The 21,724-nt window shown below is 55.3% G+C and overlaps 1 protein-coding gene across 1 annotated transcript in view; it reads left to right on the top strand.

The window, feature by feature from the left end:
- Positions 1-20,430, top strand: part of LOC130028275 (cation channel sperm-associated auxiliary subunit delta-like) — a 30,137-nt gene extending 9,707 nt beyond the window's left edge. The window contains exons 6-17 of the mRNA XM_056119023.1: positions 123-218; positions 1,852-1,934; positions 5,019-5,222; positions 6,186-6,299; positions 7,651-7,740; positions 9,416-9,474; positions 11,682-11,760; positions 13,876-13,928; positions 15,392-15,466; positions 15,625-15,741; positions 17,813-17,984; positions 20,218-20,430. Coding sequence (XP_055974998.1) covers positions 123-218; positions 1,852-1,934; positions 5,019-5,222; positions 6,186-6,299; positions 7,651-7,740; positions 9,416-9,474; positions 11,682-11,760; positions 13,876-13,928; positions 15,392-15,466; positions 15,625-15,741; positions 17,813-17,984; positions 20,218-20,430 — 1,355 coding nt within the window. The remainder of the gene's footprint in view (positions 1-122; positions 219-1,851; positions 1,935-5,018; positions 5,223-6,185; positions 6,300-7,650; positions 7,741-9,415; positions 9,475-11,681; positions 11,761-13,875; positions 13,929-15,391; positions 15,467-15,624; positions 15,742-17,812; positions 17,985-20,217) is intronic.
- The last annotated feature ends 1,294 nt before the right edge of the window (positions 20,431-21,724 follow it).

Genomic DNA, 21,724 nt, shown 5'->3' with positions numbered 1-21,724 from the left:
GGACGCATGCAAGGCAAATGCCCTCCCCGCTGTGCTATCACTCCAGCCCCTCTCTGCAGTCTTTTAGCCTCGGAGGGACCCGATGGCCCTGCATACTGTTCCATGCCTGTGTTCTTTTATAGGTCAGCTCGTGAGACCAGTCTACTTGGAGAACGCTTACCAGGGCCACAAGGAGACCATATCTGATCTCAATATGACTATCCACAGCGTGGCCGCTAGTAAGTCCCTCCCCCCAGCATGGCAGAGAACTTTCTAGAAGTTTTCCTTTTTAGGATTTATATATTTGAAATTTTGGTTGGGGGGGTCTGGAGTGATAGCACAGCGGGGACGGCGTTTGCCTTGCACGCGGCCAGCCCGGGTTCTATCCCTGGCATCCCATATGGTCCTCCAAGCACCTCCAGGAGTCATTCCTGAGTGCAGAGCCAGGAGTAACCCCTGAGCATCGCTGGGTGTGACTCAAAGAGCAATAAATAAATAATAAATAAATAAAAAAAGTTTGGTTGGGCTCCAAGACAGTTCCCAGGGAATCTGATAGTCACTCTCCAAACACAGTGGTGGAATTTTAATTTTAATTTTTTACTTTAACCTTTATTTGATTTTTGTTATTATCATTGTTCTTCTTTTTTTAATTTAATTTTTTTTTTTTTGCTTTTTGGGTCACACCCAGTGATGCGCAGGGGTTACTCCTGGTTCATGCACTCAGGAACTACTCCTGGCCGTGCTCAGGGAACCATATGGGATGCTGGGGATCGAACCCGGGTCGGGTCGCGTGCAAGGCAAATGCCCTATCCACTGTGCTATCACTCCAGCCCCTTATTTAAATTTTTGAGCCACAACCCAGGGTTCTCAGATCTCATTCCAGGCTCGGTGCTCAGGGATCACTCCTGGCAGTATCGAGGGACTCTATGGGGTGTTAGAGATTGAGCCCAGCTTGGTGACATGCAAGGTAAACGCCTCTCCTTCTGTCTCTGTTCCCTATTTCTCTGACTTGAGGGACTCACACCAGCAGTGCTCAGGCGTTTCTCTCTACTCTGTGTTCAGGGGTCATTCTCAGTGAAGTTCAAGGGACCTTAGAAAGCCAATGATGGAACCCGGGCACCCTGTGAAACTTTTATTATTTCTTTTTTACTTTTTTTTTTTTGCTTTTTTTTGGGTCACACCCGGCGATGCTCAGGGGTTACTCCTGGGTCATGCACTCAGGAATTGTTCCTGGTGGTGCTCGGGGGACCATATGGGATGCTGGGAATCGAACCTGTGTCGGCCATGTTGGCTGCATGCAAGGCAAACGCCCTACCCGCTGTGCTATTGCTCCAGCCCCCTTATGAAACTTTTAAATATATAAAAACAAAATGGTGGGGACTGGAGCAATAGCACAGCGGGGAGGGCATCTGCCTGGCACGCGGCCGACCCGGGTTCAATTCCCAGCATCCCACATGGTCCCCCTAGCACCACCAGGAGCAATTCCTGAGTGCAGAGCTAGGAGTGACCCCTGTGCATCGCCAGGTGTGACCTGAAAAGAAAAAAAAAAACATAGTAACAAGTCTCACAATGGAGACGTTACTGGTGCCCACTAGAGCAAATTGATGAATGGACAACAGAACGACAGTCCTACAGACAGTACTTGTTTGGGAGTCACACCCAGTGGTGCTTAGAAGTTACTCCTGGATCTGTGCTCAGGAATCAGTCCTAGCGATATTCAGGGGACCCGATAGGATACCGGGGATTGAATTCAAGTCTGCAAGGCAAGTGCTCGATCTGCTAGTCCTACCGTTCCAGCCTGGACAATTTTAAATATTTCTATCCAGTGAAATTACCCTCATTGAAGTGTTTTATGTGTTCTCTTGTCCCTAGATCAAAATGAAATGGCGATTTTAACTAAGCAGAATGACTTGTATTACGGTTTCCAAGGAATCCTGTCAACGACGCTAATGAAAGTAGGTCACAAGCAAAACTGTGTCATTACCAGGTTGGTTATCGAATATCGAATACACAACGGATAGCTTGCCAGGCTCTTCCGTGCGGGCGGAATACTCTCGGTAGCTTGCCAGTCTTTCCGAGAGGGATAGAGGCTTTTGGGGCGACCTCTAATCACCCTTGTAGGTGTTACCATATTTGAACCCTATCAAATACCGTACGACAATTCCGGAAGATGCGCACCAACATCTCATTATGATGAAAGAGAAATCGAGAAGTTCTACATGGAGCTAGAGAAGTTTTATAAAGAAGACCACACCTTCTACAAGATCATTGTGGGTGATTTTAATGCCAAGATAGGACTGAGAAGATCAGTTGAAGAACTTCACATCGGGACCCATGGCCTAGAATGGAACGAACAGGGTGAGAGACTGTCTGAGTTCATCATGTCGAACAAGACCATTCATGGTAAATCACAGTTCCAGAAGGCAGAATCTAAACGATGGACATGGGAGTCTCCCGGTGGACGATTCCACAACGAAATAGACCACATCATATTCAATCAACGGTTTTGCCTGACTGATGTCGCTGTTGTCCCAAAATTTCAAACGGGATCGGACCACCGTCTCCTTCGTGCAAAATTCTACTTCACAGAGCGGGGAGAAAGGGCTGCAAAGTTGAAAAAGAGAACTCCCAGAATGACCACCAACTGGGAACTCTTTGGTACTATTGCGGCAACATGGGAAGATGCCATTGTTGACAACATTGACGAGGAATACGATCGACTGGTTCAGCACCTCCATGAATGTGCGAGGAACGCCAAGAGAGAAATAGCCACAAAAAATCGCCTATCTTCGAAAACTCTTGAGCTAATTGGTCAGCGTGGTTTGGTGCATGCCTCAGGCAACCACAAGCTAACGTCCAAGCTTGCAAAGCAGTGCAGAGATGCGATCAAGGAAGACCTCAAAGAGAGAAGAGCAGAAGTACTGGTAGATGCGGCAGAAGCCGGGAAAAGTATTCGTAACGCCCGCCTGTCCTTTGCCAACTACAAGACCAAGATGACTGCCCTCCGACGTCCTGATGGATCCATCACATCCTTCAGAATGGCAATGGAGAAGATTATCCATGACTTCTACTCAAATCTCTTCAATAGCCATGTCCACTTGCCGACATACCAAATTCCACAAGATGGATATGTCGTTCCCAACGTTCTCCCTTCCGAAATCCGACACGCCATTTCGTCGGTAAAGAAACAAACAGCACCCGGCCCAGACAAGGTCAGACCTGAACACCTGAAGAACCTGCCGTCAGTACTCATCAATACACTGGCTCGATTCTTCACTTGCTACCTGTCTGAATGCAAGGTTCCGTCCCAATGGAAAACCAGCAGGACCGTACTACTGTTCAAGAAGGGAGACATTCATGACATTGGCAACTATCGCCCGATCTGCCTATTGTCTGTCATCTACAAGTTGTTCACTCGAGTCATCCTAAATAGGATTGGCAGAACACTAGATGAAGGACAACCATGCGAGCAAGCTGGGTTCCTCAAAGGACTCAGCACCATCGACCATATCCACACGATAACCAAGCTCATTGAGGTTTCTCGGGAGTTCAAGATGCCGCTCTGCTTAACGTTCATTGATTTAAAGAAGGCCTTTGATTCTGTTGAGACGGAAGCGGTCATTGAAGCCCTAGCCAATCAGGGCATTCAAGCCCAATATATCAGGATCCTCCGTGAGCTGTATTGCGGATTCACTACCAGGATCTCACCATTCTACAAAGAAGTGATCGTTGATGTCAAGAGAGGGGTGCAGCAGGGTGATACCATTTCACCAAAACTCTTCATTGCCACCCTCGAGAACATCATGCGATGACTGGAATGGGAAGGAATGGGAGTGAAGATAGATGGTCGGCAATTACACCACCTCCGCTTTGCTGATGACTTTGTTTTAATAACACCAAACATCAGCCAAGCAGCACAAATGCTGGCTGACTTTGACCGTGAGTGTGGAAAGGTAGGACTACAGCTGAATCTTACGAAGACAATGTTTATGAGAACAGCCTCGTTCCTGATGCCCCATTCGCTGTCAACGGAACGACCATCTCCGAATGCAACAGCTATGTGTACCTAGGTCGAGAAGTCAACATGACAAATGACCTGGCACCCGAGCTGCGCAGGAGGAAGAGAGTGGCTTGGAACGCCTTCAAGAACGTCGAAGAAATAGCTAAGAGGACGAAGAACCTCCGGCTCCAGGCACATCTCTTTGATTCCACTGTTCTTCCTGCATTAACATATGCCTCAGAGACCTGGGCCCTACGCAAACAAGATGAGAACGCTATTCAGGTCTCCCAAAGAAGAATAGAAAGAGCTATGCTTGGAATATCACGTTTCACTCAAATGAGAGAACGAATCCGGAGTTCTGACATCCATCGACGATCAAGGATCAGGGACGCTGTCTCATTTGCCAAGGTGTCGAAAATCAGATGGGCTGGTCACGTAATGAGATTTAAAGATGACCACTGGACTAGAGCTGTTACTGACTGGATTCCACGGGATGTCAAAAGACCGCGTGGCCGCCCACCTACCAGATGGTCAGACTTCTTCGTCAAGATCATGAACGATCGGTTTGAGGCTCTTCATGTTCCCGGAGCGAACAGATGCCATTGGGCTACACTAGCACGCGACAGGGACAAATGGAGACGTTACTGGCGCCCGCTCGAGCAAATCGATGACTAACGGGAAGTTAAGTGATTAAGTGACCAGGTTGGTTGGGGTGAGAGGGGTTTTGTTTTTGTTTGTTTGTTTTGGGTCATACCCCGCGGTGCTCAGGGCTTCCTCCTGGTTCTGTGCTCAGGGATCATTCCTAGTGCGGCATCGGAGACCCTGTGGGGTTCCGGGAAAGTGACCCCAGGCCAGCCACATGCAAGGCGAGTGCCCTCCCCGCTGGACTATCTCTCCGGTCCCCAGGAAAAAGTTATCTCACACTCAAACTTTGGTTCTTTGGCGCAGGGCTCAGAGGAATCGAACCCAGGCTTCGTGTGCATCCCCCGGACTTCCCCTCACTCTCTCTCCAGTCCCTATTTTTCTCTTTTCTTTTTAGTTGCCAGACCAAGACTCTTTTTCCCCTATGTCTGTCTTGACATTCTCGGGCTTGGGAAAGCTCGAGATCCTGACGCCAATTCAAGATAGGAAAATCTTCATCTTCAATTACAATAGGATCCTCTTCATCTTCAATTACGAGAAGATGCTCATCAACATGAAAACGCTCCTCATGGACCCCCACTACAGAATTGGTCCCTGCAAAGTATGTGGTCGCTCCTGTCACCTCAGTGTCCCAGGCTCCCCCAAATATGGGGGGGGGGGCAGAAGGGTGGGTAGATCTGTAGCTTGCAGAATTCCATGGTGAATGGACTCAAACCGGAACAATGGGACAGCTGGAAGGCCCAGGTTCGATCCCAGCCTTCCATAGGGTCCTCTGCGCACCGCCAGGAGTGACCCCTGAGTGCAGAGCCAGGAGTCAGCCCTGAGCATCGGCAGGTGTGGCCTCAAAACCAAAAGAAAGAAAGAAAAAAAAAAGCTGGAGTTCTCCCATGCACAGCCGAGCACTTGCTTCAGACCTTTAAGTGCCTCTTGAACCCTCAACAAACTCTTGTTTTGGAGGGTACACACTTGACATTGAATTGCTCTTGGCTCTGCACTCAGGGCTAGCTACTGGCGGTGCTGGGGGGGGAGGGGGTTATGGGATACCAGGGATCAAACCCGGGTGGACAGCGCCCCTCCTGCTGTCCTATTTCTTGGTCCAAAAGGTTTTTATTTTCTTTGTCATTTTTTTCTTTTCTTTTCTCTTTTCCTTTTGGGTCAAACCCGGCGATGCACAGGGGTTCCTGCTGGCTCTGCACTCAGGAATCACTCCTGGCGGTGCTCGGGGGACCCTGTGGGATGCTGGAAATCAAACCCGGGTCGGCCGCGTGCAAGGCAAACGCCCTACCCGCTGTGCTATCGCTCCAGCCCCTTTCTTTGTCATTTTAAAAATGGGGATGTGGGGCTGGAGCGATAGCACAGCGGGTAGGGTAGGGCGTTTGCCTTGCACGCGGCTGACCCGGGTTCTATTCCCAGCATCCCATATGGTCCCCTGAGCACCACCAGGAGTAACTCCTGAGTGCAGAGCCAGGAGTAACCCCTGCGCATCGCCGGGTGTGACCCAAAAAAGCCCAAAAAAATAAAAATTAAATAAAAATGGGGGTGAGGGGCACACCCTTTTGAGCAGGTGGAGTTCCTGGAAGGCGAGTTTGAGAACCGGATGTACACCATCGACATGAACAGCAAGCTGGAGCTGACAGCCACAATTGTCCCACGGCCGCTGGCATCCCCCATGCCACTGGTAAGGCTTCCGTCTGCAGGACCAGGGCCGCTGCTGTCTTTCTCTCTGGGTTTTGGGTCGCCCCTGGCGATGCTCCGGGCCTCCGCCCTGGCTCTGTGCGCAGGGATCACTCCCAGTGGCACTCCTGGTGCTTGGGATCAAATCCGGATTGGCTGTGCAAAAGGTCAGCCCCTCCCGTCCTGTGCTGGCTCTCTGGTCCCTGCAGCCCCAGGGGCCTGAGAGAGTGTGGGGTGACCTAGGGGCCCCGTGCCAGAGCACTTGCCTGGCAAGCATGAGCTCCTGGTTTGAGCACTGTGGGGGAGAGGAGACAGGGGAGTTGGGGGGAGATGGTTCAAAAGGCTGAAGCGCGTGCTTTGCCCGTGGGAGCTCCGGCAAACGTTGCATGGACCGCCCCCCCAAAAAAACAGCAAGCCAGGAGTAACACCCCACCCCCGCCTGCTCTGCTGGGTGTGCCCTAAAAGCCTGTCAAATTAAAGAGAAGGTGTTCGGAACTGGAGCAATAGCACAGCGGATAGGGCGTTTGCCTTGCACGTGGCCGACCCGGATTCGATTCCCAGCATCCCATAGGATCCCCTGAGCACCGCCAGGGGTGATTCCTGAGTGCACGAGCCAGGAGTGACCCCTGTGCATTGCCGGGTGTGACCCCAAAAAAAAGCAAAAAAAAAAAGCAGTGGGGAGGCCTCTTGGAGAGATAGCGCAGGGGGGATGGCACTTGTCTCAGTGCGGCCGCTCAGGTGCCAACCCTGGTTAACCCTCAGCACCAGAGGGTCCCTCCAGAACCGTCCAAGGGCGCTCTCGAGTACCACCTGGAGGGGGCGCTCCCGAGCACCGAACCAGGACTAGGAGCATCTGCGCGCCACCGCCACCAGAGGGCGGTCCTGAGAGCAGAGCCAGGAACAATAGCCCCTGAGCGCCACCAGGGGGCACTCCCGAGCACTGGGGCCAGGAGTCGCAGCACCTAAGCGCCACCAGGGGACGCTCTTGCGCACAGAGCCAGGAACAGCCCCTGAGTTCCAAGGATCAAGGCCCAACTCCCCCCCCATCTCAGATAAAAGAAGAAAAGAAAAAGGGGGCTGGGTGTGGGGGGATCCGATTAGCAGAAGGGTGGGGGGTGTCCGGTCTGCCCTGGGGTCCCCAGTGACCCTCACCCCTCTGATGACCCTGCCTCCCCCGTCCCCTCCAGCCCTCCGGGTCTTGCCGTGCTTGGATGGGGCACTGCGGCCAGAGCTGGGGGGCCGATGTCCATGGGCATCAGACTGGACGCTGCCGCCCCCCCCCCCCAGCCTGCTGTCCCCTGACTCTGCAGAGTCGTGTCCACAGGCCTGCTCCTGACCTCTGACCCCACCCCCAGGTGTTGGTGAGCAACCCCCACTCCCTGGGGCTGGAGACCAAGATGTACGAGGACAGTTACTTCCTGGACCAGAGCACCAAGTTCAGGCTGGTGAGTTCCTCCCCCCTCCCCCGCACCGCGCCCCTGGCTGGGGCGCCAAGAAACCGGAAGGGGATCCTCCACCCCGACCTCTGACCCCCAACCCCAGCAGGCAGCAACCACACAGACGAGTGAGGACCTCGTTCCCGCCCCTGCCAAGCTCTCCCACTGGAAAGTTCCGGTCACCTGGGGCCAGGGAGGGCAGGAGTGTGCTCACGGGGTAAACCAAGGCAGGAGACGAGAGGTGAACTGGGGTGGGGGCTGTGGGGACAGAGCTTGGCCGAAGAAGAGTCTGGAGGGTCCGTCTGGATCCACGTCGTGGGGTCTGAAGTTTGGGAGGCTGGTGTTTGGAACACTCCTGGCTCTGTGCTCTGGGATGACTCCTGGCTCTGTGCTCAGGGCTTGTTCCTGGCTCTATGCCGAGGGCTTGTTGCTGGCTCTGTGCTCGGGGCTCACTCCTGGCTCTGTGCTCAGGGCTGACTCCCGGCTCTGTGCTCGGGGCTCACTCCTGGCTCTGTGCTCAGGGCTGACTCCCGGCTCTGTGCTCAGTGCTCACTCCCGGTTCTGTGCTCAGGGCTCGCTTCTGTGGTACTCGAGGGACCCTGCGTGGCACCAGTAATGGAACCAGGGCTGTCGCCTACCAAGCCAGCGCGTTATCTGCTGGACAATAGTTGGTCCTGAGTTGGAGTTAGCGTGGGTTTTTTGGGGGGGTTGGATTTGCCCCGGGGGTGTTCACCGACTCTTGGCTCTGCTCTGGGGTCACTCCTGGTGGGCCATGAGGGACCCTGTGCACAGCTGGACTCAAACTTGAGTCGGCCACATGCAGGGCAAATGCCTTCCTGCAGTGCTCTCTCCGAAGGGGTGAGTCTGAACTTGACTCAGGATTCCTTCAATCTATCTGTGTCTGTGTGTCGGGGTGTGTGTGTCGGTGTGTGTGTGTGTGTGTGTGTTTCTGTGTCCGTGTATCTGTGTGTCTGTGTATCTGTCTGTTTCCGTGTATCTGTGTGTGTCTGTGTGTTACTGTGTCTTCGTATACCTGTGCGTCTTTGTGTGCCTGTGTGTCTCTGTGTGTCTGTGTGTGTCTGTGTGTCTGCGTATCTGTGTGTGTCTGTATGTTTCTGTGTGTCTGTGTGGCTCTGTGTCTGTGTCCCTCTGTGTCTGTATGTGTCTGTGTGTGTCTGTGTGTCTGTGTGATTCTCTATGTGTCTGTGTGTGTCTGTGTGTCTCTGTGTTTCTCTGTGTCTGTGTGTGTCTGTGTGTTTGTGTCTCTGTGTCTCTGTGTCTGTATGTGTCTATGTGTCTTTGTATGTGTCTGTGTCTGTGTCTGTATGTGTCTGTGTGTGTCTATGTGTCTGTGTGTGTCTGTGTGTTTCTGTATGTGTCTGTGTGTCTGTGTGTCTCTGTGTCTGTGTGTTTCTCTGTGTCTGTGCGTGTCTGTGTGTCTGTATGTCTGTGTGTCTCTGTGTCTGTATGTCTCTGTGTGTGTTTGGGCCACACACAGTGCTCTCTGGTGCTCAGGGCTTGCTCTGGTGTTTCTGGGGTCCCCTGCAGTGGTCCCGGGGTGTGCAAAGCTGTACTCTGCCCCCGCGTCCCCCGGTGGCCCAGTGGAGTGAGCGCCTGGGCGGCCGCGCGCGTGGGCACTGGTCTCCGTGGGGCGCCGCGTGATGCCGCTGTCTCTGGCCCACAGCACATCTCCCTCAAACAGCAGCAACACTCGGGCAGGGCGGACCCCAACTTCACCTCCTGGTAAGTCGCTGCCACCCAGGGGCCGGGGCCCTAACAGGATGGGTGTCGGGTGGTCCTTCCAGTTGGGGTTGGAAGCAGGGTACGGAGCCAGAGCCCACGGTGCACTGCGGCTGCTTCAGGTTCAGTCCCCGATCCCCCTAGAGTCCCCCGAGCCCTGCAAAGTGACCCCGGAGCACAGAGTCAGGAGTCAGTCCTGAGCATGGGCAGGTGTGGTCCAAAAACAGAACAAAACAAACATGATGGCAAGCCCGGCGGCCGCAAACCTCCAGAACCCAACGGGAAGCCCAGGTGTGCAGGACCGGTGGCTGCAAACGCCAGGCCTCAGGGGATGGGGAGGGACCACCCCATCCCATCTCCCTGCCCCTTCGGGCGTCCTGGCTCTCATGCCCACAAGCTGCCCCCGGGTGCCATTTTAAGCTCATTTAGGGCCATGATCCAGAGCCTCACAAATGAATCTTAGAATGGAGCAGCTCGCTGCAGAGATGTCTCTGGACCCCAATGGTTTAAAATTTTAGAATTCCAGGAGCAAGCGGCCACGAAATGCTCTTATTCATAACAAGCAATACAAGATAAATTATCTAGCATTTGCCAGCGGGGCAGGCTTGAGGGGTGGTGGGAGGGTGTGATGGGGGTGGAGTGGGTGCGGACATATTCAATGTAATCAGTTATTTTGAACGACATTACGAAAAATAAAATTTTAAATAATGAATTAATTGACGGAAAGGATCTGACCAAATTTAAACACTAAAAATAAATCTTATCTTTGGTTCTCTTTGAAAAAAAAAGATGGTGAAGTTAACAAAACCATCATAAGAGAAGGGGTGAAGTCTCAGGGAAGGTCTCAGGGGCCAAGTGAGAATTAGGTTCCTGGTCAAGGCTCTGAATGGTATAGGATGGGTGGGTGGGTGGGCGGATGGATGGTGAGTGGGTGGATGGGTGGGTGGGTGGATGGATGGATGGATGGATGGGTGGATGGGTGGATGGGTGGGTGAGTGGGTGGATGGATGGCTGGCTGGATGGATGGATTGATGGATTATAGGATGGTGGATGGACGGATGGGTGGGTGGGTGGATGGATGAGTGGATGGGTGGGTGGGTGGGTGGGTGGGTGGATGGATGGATGGGTGGATGGGTGGATGGATGGATTGATGGATTATAGGATGATGGATGGACGGATGGGTGGGTGGATGGATGAGTGGGTGGATGGATGGGTGGGTGGGTGGGTGGATGGATGGATGGATGAATGGATGGATGGATGAGTGGATGGATGATGGATGGATGGATGAGTGGGTGGATGGGTGGGTGGATGGATGGATGGATGAGTGGATGGATGGATGGATGGATGGATGGATGGACGGGTGGGTGGATGGGTGGATGGATGGATGGGTGGGTGGATGGATGGATGGATGGATGGATGGATGGGTGGGTGGATGGATGGACGGGTGGGTGGATGGGTGGATGGATGGGTGGATTATAGGATGGTGGATGGAAGGATGGGTGGGTGGATGGACGGGTGGGTGGGTGGGTGGATGGATGGGTGGGTGGGTGGGTGGGTGGATGGATGGATGGATGGATGAATGGATGGATGAGTGGATGTATGGGTGGGTGGGTGGATGGATGGGTGGATTATAGGATGGTGGATGGAAGGATGGGTGGGTGGATGGACGGGTGGGTGGGTGGGTGGATGGATGGATGGGTGGGTGGATGGATGGGTGGGTGGATGGATGGGTGGATGGATGGATGGGTGGGTGGATGGATGGATGGGTGGATGAATGGGTGGACGGATGGGTGGATGGATGGATGGATGGATGGATGGGTGGATGGATGGATGGGTGGGTGGATGGGTGGATGGGTGGATGGATGGGTGGATGAATGGATGGATGGGTGGGTGGATGGATGGACGGGTGGGTGGATGGGTGGATGGATGGATGGGTGGATGGATGGATGGGTGGATGGATGGGGGATGGATGGATGGATGAATGGGTGGATGGATGGGTGGATGGATGGATAGATGGGTGGATGGATGAATGGATGGATGGATAGATGGATGAGTGGCAGGGTGGGTGAGTGGATGGTGAATGGGTGGCTGGCTGGGTGGGTGGGTGGCTGATGGGAAGATGGACGGACGGACGGGGTGGAAGGGTACCTGGCAGCACTCTCCAGCCCCGCCCTGGGTCTGTTGCCCACCCCTGCCTTACTGTGGTGCAGGATAAAGAGGGAGACCGCCTCCACCGTCACCCTGGACATCGCCAACAAGGAACTTTCGTGTGTGAACATTCCGCCTCTGGTAGGTCCCCAACTTCCGCTGCCCCGTTGTCTCCTGGTGCCAGCAGGAAGGCACAGATGTTGGTCTTTTTTTTTTTTTTGCTTTTTTTGGGTCTCATCCAGTGATGCACAGGGTTTACTCCTGGCTCTGCCCTCAGGAATGACTCCTGACGGTGCTCGGGGGACCCTATGGGATGCTGGGGATCGAACCCGGGTCCGCCGCGTGCAAGGCAAATGCCCTCCCTGCTGTGCTATGGCTCCGGCCCCTCAGATTCCATTTGGGTCAGGAAACAGACACTGCCCCCGGGGTGGCCCTCAGGGCTCCTGGCCCGGGGAACTTGAATCCTCCTTCCTTAGTCTCTCTCCAGGGCTCCCGAGTAGCCACTAGTGGCCCCGAAGGGCAGGTGGCCCAGACATCCATCGACAAGATGGGCACACGAGAGGCGGGAAATCCCCAGCACCTCAGCAAGGGGAGATGGGCCAGCGCCACAGCACCCCACGGGGAGCACCGGCCTTGCATGAGGCTGACCTGGATCTGACCCCCGACATCCCATGGGGTCCTCCCAACCCACCAGGAGTAAGTCCTGAGCACTGCCGGGTGTGGCCCAGAAACCCACAAAAGCTACCGAATCTCTGTTTCCTGCTCTTCCTCACAGCCTGGCCATTCATTCATTCTCCCGCCCTGTGTTGTAGCACTGTAGCTCTGTCCTGTTGTTCATCAGTTTGCTCGAACGGGCACCAGGGATGTCTCCATTGTGAGACTTGTTGTTACTGTTTTTGGCATATTGGATACACCACGGGGAGCTTGCTAGGCTCTGCCGTGCGGGCGGGCGAGGTATCCTTGGTAGCTTGCCAGACTCTCCGAGAGGGATGGAGGAATCGAACCTGGGTCGGCCATGTACAAGGAAAACACCCTAGCCACTGTGCTGTCACTCCAGCCCACGCTGTGTGGTGTATAACATTATTATTATTATTATTATTATTATTATTTATTAGTGAAACACCATGAGGTACAGTTGTAGATTTACAAATTTTTGTGCTTGGGTTTCGATTATACAATGATCAAACACCCATCCCTCCACCAGTGCCCATTTTCCGCCACCATGGGTCCCAGTATCCCTCCCACCCCCAACCCCCCCATCCCACCCTGCCTCTGTGGCAGGGCATTCCCTTTTGTTCTCTCTCTCTTATTGGGTGTTGTGGTCTGCAAAAGAGGCATTGAGTGGCAATCATGTTCGGTACATAGTCTCCTTTCAACATGCATCTCCCATCCTGGGAGGATCCTCCCAACACCCTTTACTTGGTGCTCCCTTCTCTATCTGAGCTGCCCTTTCCCCTAGAATGCCCGGCTGGCCTCTAAAACATTATTATTATTATTATTATCATTATTATTATTATAGCACAGCTGTAGGGCGTTTGCCTTGCACGCATCCAACATGGCCGACCCAAGTTCGATTCCTCTGCCCCTCTCAGAGAGCCCGGCAAGCTACCGAGAGTATCTCGCCCTCACAGCAAAGCCTGGCAAGCTACCCATGATGTATTCGATATGCCAGACACAGTAAGAACAAAGTCTCCAATGGAGACGTTACTGGGCTCGCTCGAGCAAATCGATGAACAACAGGAGGACTGTGACCTATTATTATTATTATTATTATTGGGCTGGAGTGATAGCACAGCGGTAGGGCATTTGCCTTGCATGCCGCCGACCTGGGTTCGATTCCTCCACCCCTCTCGGAGAGCCCGGCAAGCTACCGAGAACATCTTGCCCACGTGGCAAAGCCTGGCCAGCTACCCGTGATATATTCGATATGCCAGACACAGTAACAAGTCTCACAATGGTGGCATTACTGGGCCCACTCGAGCAAATCGATGAACAAAAATGGGAGGTCAGTGATTACTATTATTATTATTGTTGTTGTTATTGTTTTGGTTTGGGACACACCCAGCGATGCTCAGGGGTTCCTCCTGGCTCTGCACTCAGGAATCACTCCTGGTGGTACTCAGGGGACCCTAGGGAATGCTGGGGATTGAACCCGTGTGGGCACGTGCATGGTAGACACCCTCCCTCCCCGCTGTCCTATCGCCCCACCCCTGTCCCCGATGTGGATTTCACCCTCCCACTCTGTCCCCTCCGCAGACCGCCCTCATCAACATCGGTTGCGATGCTGAGAAAAAGGTCGTCATTCAAAAGTGAGCAGAGAGACCACGGAGCGGCCAGGGGGGCACGGGCACGGGGGGGACACCCCCCCAGGCCCCCTTCTGTCTTCTGAAACACTGTTCGGGGGTTAACAGGACACCCTCCACCCTGGCGTGGCCCAAAAACAAACTAAAAAGGGGTTAGAGGGCTGGATAATAGTATAGCGGGTAGGGCGTTTTTCTTGCACGTGGCCGACCCGGGTTTGATTCCCGGCATCCCGTATGGTCCCCGAGTACCACCAGGGGTAATTCCTGAGTGCATGAGCCAGGAGTAACCCCTGAGCATCGCCAGGTGTGACCCACAAAAAGAAAGAAAAAAGGAGGGGTTGGAATGACAGGTGTCAGAGGTCACAGTTGAGTGACTGGCCAGCCAGGAAGTGGCCCTGTGTTGGGGTGGCAGAGAGGGGGGCTTGGACCAGTGGGGCAGACCCCTCACCCCGAGAGCCCTCTCCAACCCCAGAACTTCTGGAGGGGGTCACCTGGAGATGCTCGGGGCTTCCTCCTGGGTCCACAGTTGGGGGTCACTCCTGGCGGTGCTCCGCGCCCTGTGGGATGGAACCCGGGTCAGCCATTTACGAGGCAAACACCCTCCCCCTGGGTTAGGGCTCGGGCCGCTGTGGGATTTAATCTCTTGCTGAAAGTCTGGGGGAGTGTCGGTGGCCCGAGGAAACCACAGCCTGAGAGTCCCCCACACCAGGCTCCCAGCGGAGGAGGGAGGGAGAGAGGACGGGAGGAGCCAGGGCAGGAGGGCTGGCGGGGACCCGGAGGCATCTGGCACGCGTGGGGCTCTGGGTTTGGGCTCTGTGACACATGGTCCCTCCGGGGAACTGCTACGAGCAACCCCAGGGAGCTGGCAAGAGCCCCCCAAGGAAGGAACAGGGAGGAAGGGGGAAAGAAAGTAGGAAGGAAGGAAGGAAGGAAGGAAGGAAGGAAGGAAGGAAGGGGAGGGAGGGAGGGTGGGAGGGAGGGAGGGAGGGAAAGGAAGAAGGAAAGAGAGAAAGAAAGAGAGAAAGGAAGAGAGAGGAAGGAAGGATAAAAGGAAGGAAGGATGGAAGGAAGAGAGAGAGAGAAAGAAAAAGAAGGAAGGAGTGAAAGAAGGGAGGAAGAAAGGAAAGGTAGGAGGGAGAATGGGAGGGAGGGAGAGAGAAAGGGAGGGAGGAAGGAAGCAGGAGAGGGAGGGAGGGAAGGAAGGAGGGGAGGGAGGGCAGGAAGGAGGGAAGGAGGGAAGGGAGAGGTAGAGGGAGGGAGGGGTGGGGAGAGGGGTGGGAGGGGCCGGAGGGGCGGGGATGGGGTGGGGCTGGAGTCCCTGCGAGCAGCAGCCCCGGGCCCCTCCCTGACCCCTGGGCGGGCGCAAGGACAGAGTGGGCCCTGGGCACTGCCGAGGGTGGCCACTGAGCCCGCAGAGCATCTGGGATTTTGGGGCGGGGCTGCTGGCGCCTGACGGTCCCCGGCCGCAGGGACACCACATCCTGCAACAAGGGGATCCTGGACTCCGTGGAACTCCAGAACAACTACAGCTACGTCCTGGACCGGTGAGGGACCCCCTCCCCCCACCCTCACCCCCCCCCAGCTTCCCCAGTGGGGGGCCAGAACGGTTTGAAGACTCATACTGGAGACCTGGGGTGGGGCTGGCCGGAAAGGTGCCGGCACCTCCCTGGGGTCCCCCGAATCTCTCGGCGCCTCCCCGCAGGGACATCTACAGCCCCAACTTGTCCGGGGAGGACCAGGTGGTGTTCTACAATTACGCCCTGCTGGGCTGCCCCCTGCTGGTCTACTACGACACTCCCTGGAAGCCAGTTCTGCAACTGTGAGTGGATGAGGATGAGGGGTGCACTGTCTCCTGCGACCCCAGCAGCCGGGGGTACCTTGACCCAGGCCCTCAGCCCCCAACTAACTCCTCCTGCATCAGCCCGGAGCTGATACAACAGACGTTGATGGTGGCAGGGTGGGCACGGGGTGAGTGGGGTTTCCCCTGGAGTACTCCCATGAGTGCTCCCAAGACTTCTCCCTACGTGCTCTCCTTGAGTGCTCCCCCTTAATGATCCCCTGAGTGCACCCTCCGAGTCCCTTGATGATACTTTGGTGCTCTCTGTGGTGCTCCCTGGAGTACTTCCATGAGCGAGTGCTCCCCAAGTACTTTCCCCAGGTGCTCCCCTTTGATCCCGTGGGTGCTCCTCTGAGTGCTCCCTGGAGTACTCCCACGAGTGCTCCCCGAGTGCTTTCCCCAAGTGCTCCCCTTAAGTGCTCCCCTTTGATCCCATGGGTGCTCCTCTGAGTGCTCCCTGGAGTACTTCCACGAGAGCTCCCCAAGTACTTTCCCCAGGTGCTCCCCTTTGATCCCGTGGGTGCTCCTCTGAGTGCTCCCTGGAGTACATCCACGAGTGCTCCCTGGGTGCTTTCCCCAGGTGCTCCCCTTTGATCCCGTGAGTATTCCTCTGAGTGCTCCTGGAGTACTTCCACGAGCAAGTGCTCCCCGAGTACTTTCCCCAGGTGCTCCCCTTTGATCCCGTGGGTGCTCCTCTGAGTGCTCCGTGGAGTACTCCCACAAGTGCTCCCCGAGTGCTTTCCCCAAGTGCTCCCCTTGAGAGCTCTCCCGAATGATCTCGTGGGTCCTCCTCTTGGTGCTCCCCAAGTGCTCCCCCTGAGCTTGGAGACAGCGGCCTTCTCCCCTCCTTCCCACATGCGCCCTTACACGCCCCCACCCACCGGACTGCATTTAAACTTCACTGCGCCCGTGTGGGAGAAATCGCACGAGACGTTAGTTGAGGGCACTCGCCCCGCACGCAGCTAAGCCTGGTTCAATCCCCGATGCCCTGGAGGGTCTCCTGAGCACCGCCAAGAGTGATCCCTGGTGCTCAGGGATGACTCCTGGCTCTGCGTTCTGGGCTCGCTCCTGTCAGGACTCAGACTGCCGGGTTCTGGGGATCAAACCCGGGTCGGCTGTGTGCAAGGCTCTTGCCCTCCACGCTGCCCTATGGCGCCAGCCCCGATCTGCAAAGCTTTCTTGCTTGCTTGTTTTTGCTTTTTTGGTCACACCCGGCGATGCACAGGGGTTCCTCCTGGCTCATCCACTCGGGAATTACTCCTGGCAGCGTATGGGATGCTGGGAATCGAACCCGGTTCAGCAGCGTGCAAGGCAGACACTCTCCCCGCTGGCCCATCTCTCCAGACCCCGATTTGCAAAGCTCTTAAGAGCAGGTTTTACAGAATTCACGATTCCTCCTCCTGCTCCACCAGGGACCCCTCAGGGACGCTTTTGTGGCCCCAGCTCAGGATCGTGCACACAGACTCGGTGCTCTTGGAGCCCGTGAGGAGCTTGTCCGGCGGTTAAGGCGCTTGCCTTGCACACCGCTGACACATCGGATCAAATCACCGCCCACCACGTGTGGTCCCCTGGGGGTCGCTTCTTTTTTTTTTCTTTTTGGGTCACACCCAGCGATGCACAGGGGTTCCTCCTGGTTCTGCACTCAGGAGTTACTCCTGGCGGTGCTCGGGGGACCCTATGGGCTGCTGGGAATCGAACCCGGCTCGGCCGCGTGCAAGGCAAACGCCCTCCCCACTATGCTGTCACTCCAGCCCCTGGGGTCCCTTCTGAGCGCACACAGAGACAGAAACAGCCTGAGCACGACACGTGTGCTTCCCCCACCCCAAAACGAAGGAAATCCAACTCGGGCTGGACTTGGAGGCAGTAAATTAGGAGTTTGCCTGGCATGTGGCCAACCCGGGTTTGATCCCCGACACCCCACAACCTGGGTCCTCCGAGCCCGGCCAGCCAGGAGGGATCCCTGAGTACCGCAGGGGTGTGACCCCCAAACAAAACAACGCCCTTGCTCCCACCCCCCACCCCACCCCCCGCCCCGGTGGTGCCTCTGTCCCAGGTGGCAGGGACAGGAGTTTCAGGAGGTCGTCGAGGCCGAGTACGTGATCAAGGAAGTCTACGGGTTGCTGACTTATTCGTACTCTCTGACGGCCGAGACCGCGGGCTGCACAGCTCAGCCGCAGAACTGGAGCTCCCAGTCCAAGGAGAGCCTCTTGTGGTGGGGGCGGGAGGTAAGCCAGCCAATCAGAGGGGAAGGGCGTGCCTGCGTGTGCGTGTGCGTGTGTGTGTGTGTGTGTGTGTGTGTGTGTGTGAGATGTGGCCGTTGGTGTCTTTCAATTCACTGAGGACAGTGTGTGTGTGTGTGTGTGTGTGTGTGTGATGTGGCCTATTGGTGTCTTTCAATTCACTGAGGACAGTGTGTGTGTGTGTGTGTGTGTGTGTGTGTGTGTGTGTGATGTGGCCTATTGGTGTCTCTCAATCCACTGAGGACAGTGTGTGTGTGTGTGATGTGGCCGTTGGTGTCTCTCAATCCACTGAGGACAGTGTGTGTGTGTGTGATGTGGCCGTTGGTGTCTTTCAATTCACTGAGGACAGGTGTGTGTGTGTGTGTGTGTGTGTGTGTGTGATGTGGCCTATTGGTGTCTCTCAATCCACTGAGGACAGTGTGTGTGTGTGTGATGTGGCCGTTGGTGTCTCTCAATCCACTGAGGACAGTGTGTGTGTGTGTGTGTGTGTGTGTGTGTGATGTGGCCGTTGGTGTCTCTCAATCCACTGAGGACAGTGTGTGTGTATGTGTGTGTGTGTGTGTGATGTGGCCGTTGGTGTCTTTCAATCCACTGAGGACAGTGTGTGTGTATGTGTGTGTGTGTGTGTGTGTGAGAGAGAGATGTGGCCGTTGGTGTCTTTCAATCCACTGAGGACAGTGTGTGTGTGTGTGTGTGATGTGGCCGTTGGTGTCTTTCAATCCACTGAGGACTGTGTGTCTGTGTGTGTGTGTGTGTGAGATGTGGCCGTTGGTGTCTTTCAATCCACTGAGGACTGTGTGTGTGTGTGTATGTGTGTGATGTGGCCGTTGGTGTCTCTCTGTCCCTCAATCCACTGAGGACAGAAACAGATACACACACACACACACACACACACACACACACACACACACATTGGGATGGTCTCAGGCGCTGGACCATTAGGACAGCGGCGGGGAGGGGCGCTGCCTTGCACGCAGCTGATCTGGGTTCCATCGCCGGCATCCCAAAGGGTCCCCAGAGCACCATCAGGAGGGATCCCGGAGCACAGAGCCAGGAGTCAGACCTGAGCACAGCCTGGGTGGTTCCCCAAGCAAAGCAACCTGCCCCCCTCAGCAAATTGAAACGGTTCAAGCTGGAGAGAAATACAGGAGATGTAGTGTTTGCTTTGCCCCGGTGTGATTTCGCAGCAAAGGGCGGACTCCTGGCTCTGAGCTCAGGGATCACTCCGGGCAGAGCTCAGGAGGCCCTATGGGATGCCGAGGATTGAACCCGGGTCCCCCCCGGAGTGGAGCATATGCATGGTTTGCTCAGGTTGAAACCCCTGAGCACAGAGGCAGGAATAGTTTTTTTTTTCTTTTTGGGTCATACCCGGCGATGCACAGGGGTTCCTCCTGGCTCTGCACTCAGGAATTACTCCTGGCGGTGCTCAGGAGACCCTATGGGATGCCGGGGATCGAACCCGTGTCAGCCTTGTGCAAGGCAAACGCCCTCCCCACTGTGCTATCGCTCCAGCCCCATTGGTTTTACTTTTAAAATGTTTGTTGTTGGGCCCCTCTCAGCGATGTGCAGGGCTTACCCCTGGCCCTGCATTCAGCAACCCTCCCCGGCGGTGCTTGGGGGCGTGGGGGGAGGGACCCCACAGGGTGCTGTGGATCGAACCCGATCTCTTCATCTCAGTTTCACTTTTTTTTTCCCAAAAAAGCTTTTTCATAGGATCCCAGAGCTCCGCCAGGACCCATCTAGTGCAGAGCCAAGAGTAAACCCCGAACACTGCCAGGAGTGGTCCAGAAACAAACAAAAAAATTGGAGCAGGGACCAGAGGGATGGCACAGTGGAGAGGGCGTTTGCCTTGCACACAGCCAACCCGGGTTCGATCCCCGGCATCCTATAGGGTTACCTGAGCACTTCCAGGGGAACTCCTGAGTGCAGAGCCAGGAGGAACCCCTGAGCATTGCCAGGTGTGACCCAAAAAGCCAAAAAAAATGGGGGCAGGGCAAGATTTTCAACCCAGGCAAAATCTGACCTCCTGGAAGGAACCGTTTGCAAGGGCTCCACCTCCCTTACGGCACACTGGGAGAAAGGCTGGACTCTCTCTCTCCCTCTAACCCAGTGCCACCGCCCTTCAAGACCTGCACCCATAGGGAATGTTGGACGTCTCATGGCCTGAGTAGGGTCCGTTACCCCCAGGCCCGGTGTTCACACCTCTCTCCCCCTCCAGAATTACCAGAGCTGCCATGACTCCAACAACCCGAATCCCTTAAAGTGGCCCGATGTCCAGTACGAAGTTCTCGGTGGCCAGACAGACAATAAGGTGGTTTTTGAGCAAAGGAATGGAATTTACGTCTTCTATCTCTCTGTGGTGGACCCCTTGTACAGGTGGGCAGGGCTGGGCAACCCTGATATTTTCTTGCGGCAGATGGTGTATGTTTGACAAGGAGGGGTGCACCCTCTTTTCTCCCATCCCTTGAGAGGTTTTCCTCAACCTGAATTCCAAATCACTCAGATTGCTTCAGTTAAGTGCTTTTGGGGTAAAGGGATAACAGGAAGTCACTCATTCCATTAAAAAAAAATGTATTTAAGGTCAGGGCTGGAGCGATAGCACAACGGGTAGGGCGTTTGCCTTGCATGCGGCTGACCTGGGTTCGATTCCCAGCATCCCATATGGTCCCCTGAGCACTGCCAGGAGTTATTCCTGAGTACATGAGCCAGGAGTAACCCCTGAAGCATCGCTGGGTGTGACTCAAAAAGAAAAAATAAATGTATTCAAGGCACCAGAACCATAGTACAAGGGGGAGGGCGTTTATGTTGCATGTGGCCAACCTGGGTTTGGACCCCAGCATCCCAGAGGGTCCGATGAGCACCACCAAGACTCATTTCTGCGTACAGAGCCAGGAGGAACTCCTGAGCATCACTGAATTCACACTGAGAAAAAAAAAATTATTCAGGGCGCCAGAGAGAAGGCACAGCGTGGAAGGCGCTTGCTTTGCACATGGCTGACTTGGTTCAATTCCCAGAATCCCAGAGGGTCCCTGAGCCCGACCAGGAGTGGCCCCTAAGGACAGAGCCAGGGGTTCTCTCTGAGCATTGCCAGGTGTGGCCCCAAGATTTACTAAATAAGAATAAAGAGAGGGGTGTTTGCCTTGCACGCGGCCGACCCAGGTTCAATTCCCAGCATTCCCTAGGGTCCCCAGAGCACCACCAGGAGTAATTCCTGAGTGCAGAGCCAGGAGGGACCCCTGAGCACTGCTGGCTGTGACCCGAAAGGAAAAAAATAAATACAAAGAATAAAGAGACTCCAGGGTGAAGGCACCTGGAATGGGACTAATCCTGGCCTTGCATAGGGTGTCCTGAGCAACTGCGGGACCCCAGAGCCCTGAGCCTGGGTGGCCATGGCAACCCCACCCCTGCCCTCTCCCTCCTAAGTAAACGTTTGGTCTCTGAATCGTCCACCTCTCCCGATCTCAAGTGGGACAGGGGACAGATGGCAGGGAGCTGGGGGAAGCTTGGGACTCATGCACCAGGGTCGCCCACCGCGCGCCCCCACGGGGAGGATGGACCCCGTGGGAAGTGCCACGGCGAGCTCCCACCACCCCTGCTTGCCGAGCCAGCCAGCCCGGGGGGCACAGTGAGGCTGTGCCCCCCCCCCCCCCAGCAACGCCCCCTTGTCCGCAGTTACTGCCAGCTGAATGCTCTGTTCAGCGTGCATGTGTACGGAGCCTTGCCGC

The sequence above is a fragment of the Sorex fumeus genome, unplaced genomic scaffold, assembly GCF_029834395.1.
Source record: "Sorex fumeus unplaced genomic scaffold, SorFum_2.1 ptg000039l, whole genome shotgun sequence".
NCBI lineage: Eukaryota > Metazoa > Chordata > Mammalia > Eulipotyphla > Soricidae > Sorex > Sorex fumeus.
The sequence above is the reverse complement of the archived record's forward strand: the minus strand, read 5'-3'. Positions and strand labels throughout refer to the sequence as shown.